Source organism: Capsicum annuum, unplaced genomic scaffold, assembly GCF_002878395.1.
Source record: "Capsicum annuum cultivar UCD-10X-F1 unplaced genomic scaffold, UCD10Xv1.1 ctg66432, whole genome shotgun sequence".
NCBI lineage: Eukaryota > Viridiplantae > Streptophyta > Magnoliopsida > Solanales > Solanaceae > Capsicum > Capsicum annuum.
This window is the reverse complement of record NW_025875785.1, coordinates 1-3,264: the sequence shown is the minus strand read 5'-3', so window position 1 is coordinate 3,264 and position 3,264 is coordinate 1. Positions and strand designations below refer to the sequence as shown.

The 3,264-nt window shown below is 39.5% G+C and overlaps 1 protein-coding gene and 1 non-coding gene across 2 annotated transcripts; one reads left to right on the top strand and one right to left on the bottom strand.

The window, feature by feature from the left end:
* Nucleotides 1-367: 367 nt before the first annotated feature.
* Nucleotides 368-1,111, bottom strand: LOC124893853 (uncharacterized mitochondrial protein AtMg00370-like). Its single transcript, XM_047404701.1, has 4 exons — nucleotides 773-1,111; nucleotides 614-650; nucleotides 490-558; nucleotides 368-453 (listed from the first exon to the last, which is right to left on the bottom strand). The coding sequence occupies exons 1-4, from the start codon at nucleotides 1,109-1,111 to the stop codon at nucleotides 368-370; spliced, it is 531 nt and encodes a 176-aa protein (XP_047260657.1).
* A 364-nt stretch (nucleotides 1,112-1,475) lies between these two features.
* TRNAN-GUU lies at nucleotides 1,476-1,547 on the top strand. The gene has a single exon. It is a non-coding gene; the product is annotated as a tRNA-Asn (tRNA).
* The last annotated feature ends 1,717 nt before the right edge of the window (nucleotides 1,548-3,264 follow it).

The following is a 3,264-nucleotide window of genomic DNA, read 5'->3' as shown; positions in this document are numbered from 1 at the left end:
ATTAGTTTATTACTTACTTTTTTCTAGTTTTTGATTTTTGAATCAAATTCAGATAAGAATCTTTTTTATCATAAATTTCACAATTACTAGTACTAATATTTTTATAGCCTCTCTCTATCAGGTGAGAGTGGAATTTATCATTTATTTTGTCCTTTCTATTCACTCGAATTTCTTCCATTTCATCGATTTTGCCCGAATCCAACCCTTCTTCTGAATAAGGGGAAGGAGAAGGATAAGGATCTTCTTCAGTGGATCCCTCTTGAAAAAGGGAAGGAGAAGGAAAAGGATCTTCTTCAGTGGATCCCTCTTGTTCCTGTTTAGTCCCCTTCATTTCGAAAGTAGTTTCTACATCTCTTTCTTCCTCACTTTACTCCATTTCTTCTATTTTTAAGGCCACTTTATGTTTCTTAGCTTCATTTAATTTCTTAGTAAGAATGGGCAAGGGTATTCTGCCTAAATAGTAGGCACAGGTAATAAATAAGAGAATACTAAAGATCCGAGCCATAGAATTTCTCAATTCTAACACAAGGTACTTATTAGATCGAATGTACTTATTCGATCTAATAGAATAATTTTTCCGTATCCAGACTAATACCAATCCAAGCCATTTCATGAATAAAATGTGACCAATTAACCAACCAATAAAACCACTTGTTACAAATAAGATTTTGTTGTTGCATCGAAAGAGATAAATATTGACTAATCTGTCTAACATTAAACTTGGTGAGATGAAATGGTTGAATAATTGAAAAATGAGATTATTTAGGAATACACATTGAATGCTGAGGTTACGCATTGAATTTCTTGTAGTAGATCCATAATCAAAAAAGTGTTTGTGATTGTTCCAGAAGAAATGAAACAAAAGATATGGTAGAGCTAGGACAGTTATTGAATGAGGTCTACCCAATGCTAGATGCAGTGGCACAAAATAGATCGATATAAACATCATGAGCTGTCCTATAATAAAACTAGTTGTTGCTGATACCTTCTTCTCGGTTTCTTCTTCCATAACCAGAGCTCGGAGAAGGAAGATATAAGAGGGCCCTATAGAGAATGTGGTCAGAAATCCATAATAGAGTCCGACTACAATGACCGAATTGATTATCTTCATACATAAGGATACTAGATTACCTAGTAGAACAGATTGAAAAATCATCACAAACCTCCCTTATTTCTTTTTCTATTGCAATTTCTGGATTATTATATGATGATTTTTTCACTTTCCATATATAGAAAAGAAATAGTAAGAGATAGACTAGAAATAACATCTGTTATGTCAATGAGACCAAAGGGATATTAAATGAATGGAGTTGGGATATGGATGGAATATAATGAAATAGAGCAACTTTGAGGTTCCCTCTGAAATGAGGCATGTAAGGGAGCCACTACGAAGAAGTTTTGGGAGTTACGAAGAAAGCTTCGAGCTCATATTGGTTATGGGTTGGGAATCTCCCTCAGATTGAATCTCCTGTTGTTCCTCAGTAGCTCAGTGGTAGAGCGATTGGCTGTTAACCGATTGGTCGTAGGTTCGAATCCTACTTGGGGAGATTTGCTTGATTCTGAATTAAAGAATTTAGAATAAAGGGGCTTGCTTTGCCAGTTAACAGTAGGTAACCCGTTCCCTATCTTTGTTTCTATTGCATTCTATCTTATCGTATCACATTTTGTTCTTCGATATTAGAAAATCACCATCAATACCTCGGTCTAAGCCCAAGATAATCCTTTGTTCCATAGCCTTAGGGCGGGTCTATTTACAACTAGCTAATTAAGAAGTCTCAGATGTACTAGCACTGCATCTTTAATGTAGTCATCGATTCTCCCAAGAGGTCACAATTTCCGCGGGCAAAGATATTAATGACGAGGAAGGCTTTTTTGTTATGATACTAATACTTCCTCTGCTATTCTGCCCAAGCCTGGATGAGGAAGAGTTACGGGGCGTAAAACAAAAAAATATGCCAATCGGGCATACTATGTGTAATGATTCCCCCATTCACGATAAATAAAAAGAGAAAAAGAAAAGCCATTCCATTTCGACAAAATACCCACACCTAAGTTCCATAGCTTTTGGTATGCTATCCCGATCATTATTTTCCTACCCCCTGAGGAAAAGGTACTTCCCTTTTGGGCTGATTGTGGGTGAGGAGGGATTCAAACCCTCGAAATCGTGGTTTGTAGCCACATGCTCTAATCCTCTGAGCTACAGGCTCCACCCCGTCTCCACTGGATCTGTTCCCGAGAGTACCCTTAAAAAGAGAACCTTTCCTCTCCCCAGCCATTTTGGGTTAAGAGGATGTAAAAGTGCATTTATATCTATAAGAAGGGTGCGCTCCGAGGTGTGAAGTGGGAGAGAAGGGATGTCACAATTGGGGTTTTGAATAAAATGACCTTTAGATTTTTCATTTGATTTTTCATTTTTTTTCATTTTCATATTGAATAAGAATGAGGGGTGTTAAGCTTTTTATCATCCTGGCGTTAAGCTATTTTTCCGTAAAACCTCCCCTACAGTATCATCACCGCAGTAGAGTTTAACCACCAAGTTTGGGATGGATTGGTGTGGTTCCTCTACGCCTAGGACACTAGAATATCAAACCATGAATGAAGAAAGGCATAAGAGAAAAGCATATTGGCTAGTGATTGTGAGGCCCCAATTCTTGACTGGAGGGGACACCAAAGGCCTCTGCCCTTCCATCCCTTTGATAGATAGAGAGGGGGGGGGGGGGGCAGCTTTTTTGGTTTTTTCATGTTGTCAAAGATTTGAACAATGAAAATAGATGGCGAGTGCTTGATCGAATTGATCAGGTCATGTAGGAACAAGGTTTAAGTCTACCGATCTGTTAGGATGCCTCAGCTGCATACATCACTGCACTTCCACTTGATACCTATCGTAATGATAAACGGCTCGTCTCGCCGTGACCTTCTCTTGAATTCTCAAAAAAACTTCTGTCGCTCCATCCCCGCAGGGGTCGAGAACCCATCCTTGTCTTGGTTGTGCTACTGGAAGCTCTGGGGAAGTGGGAATAGGAGAGAACTCATCTTATGGTGGGCTTACTACTTAGATGCTTTCAGCAGTTATCCGCTCCGCACTTGGCTACCCACCATTTACCATGGGCACGATAACTGGTACACCAGAGGTGCATCCTTCCCGGTCCTCTCTTACTAGGGAAAGGTCCTCTCAATGCTCTAACTCCCACATCGGATATGGACCGTACTGTCTCATGACATTTTGAACCCAGCTCACGTACCGCTTTAATGGGCGAACAACCC

Excerpts from the sequence above, each read along its gene's own strand:
- LOC124893853 (XM_047404701.1), bottom strand. The coding sequence starts at position 1,111 with ATGAAGATAATCAATTCGGTCATTGTAGTCGGACTCTATTATGGATTT. Across the intron at positions 559-613 it reads TAATTGGTCACATTTTATTC|CGAATAAGTACATTCGATCT; the intron begins ATGAAATGGCTT and ends ATTCTATTAGAT. Across the intron at positions 454-489 it reads TTCTATGGCTCGGATCTTTA|GCAGAATACCCTTGCCCATT; the intron begins GTATTCTCTTAT and ends CCTACTATTTAG.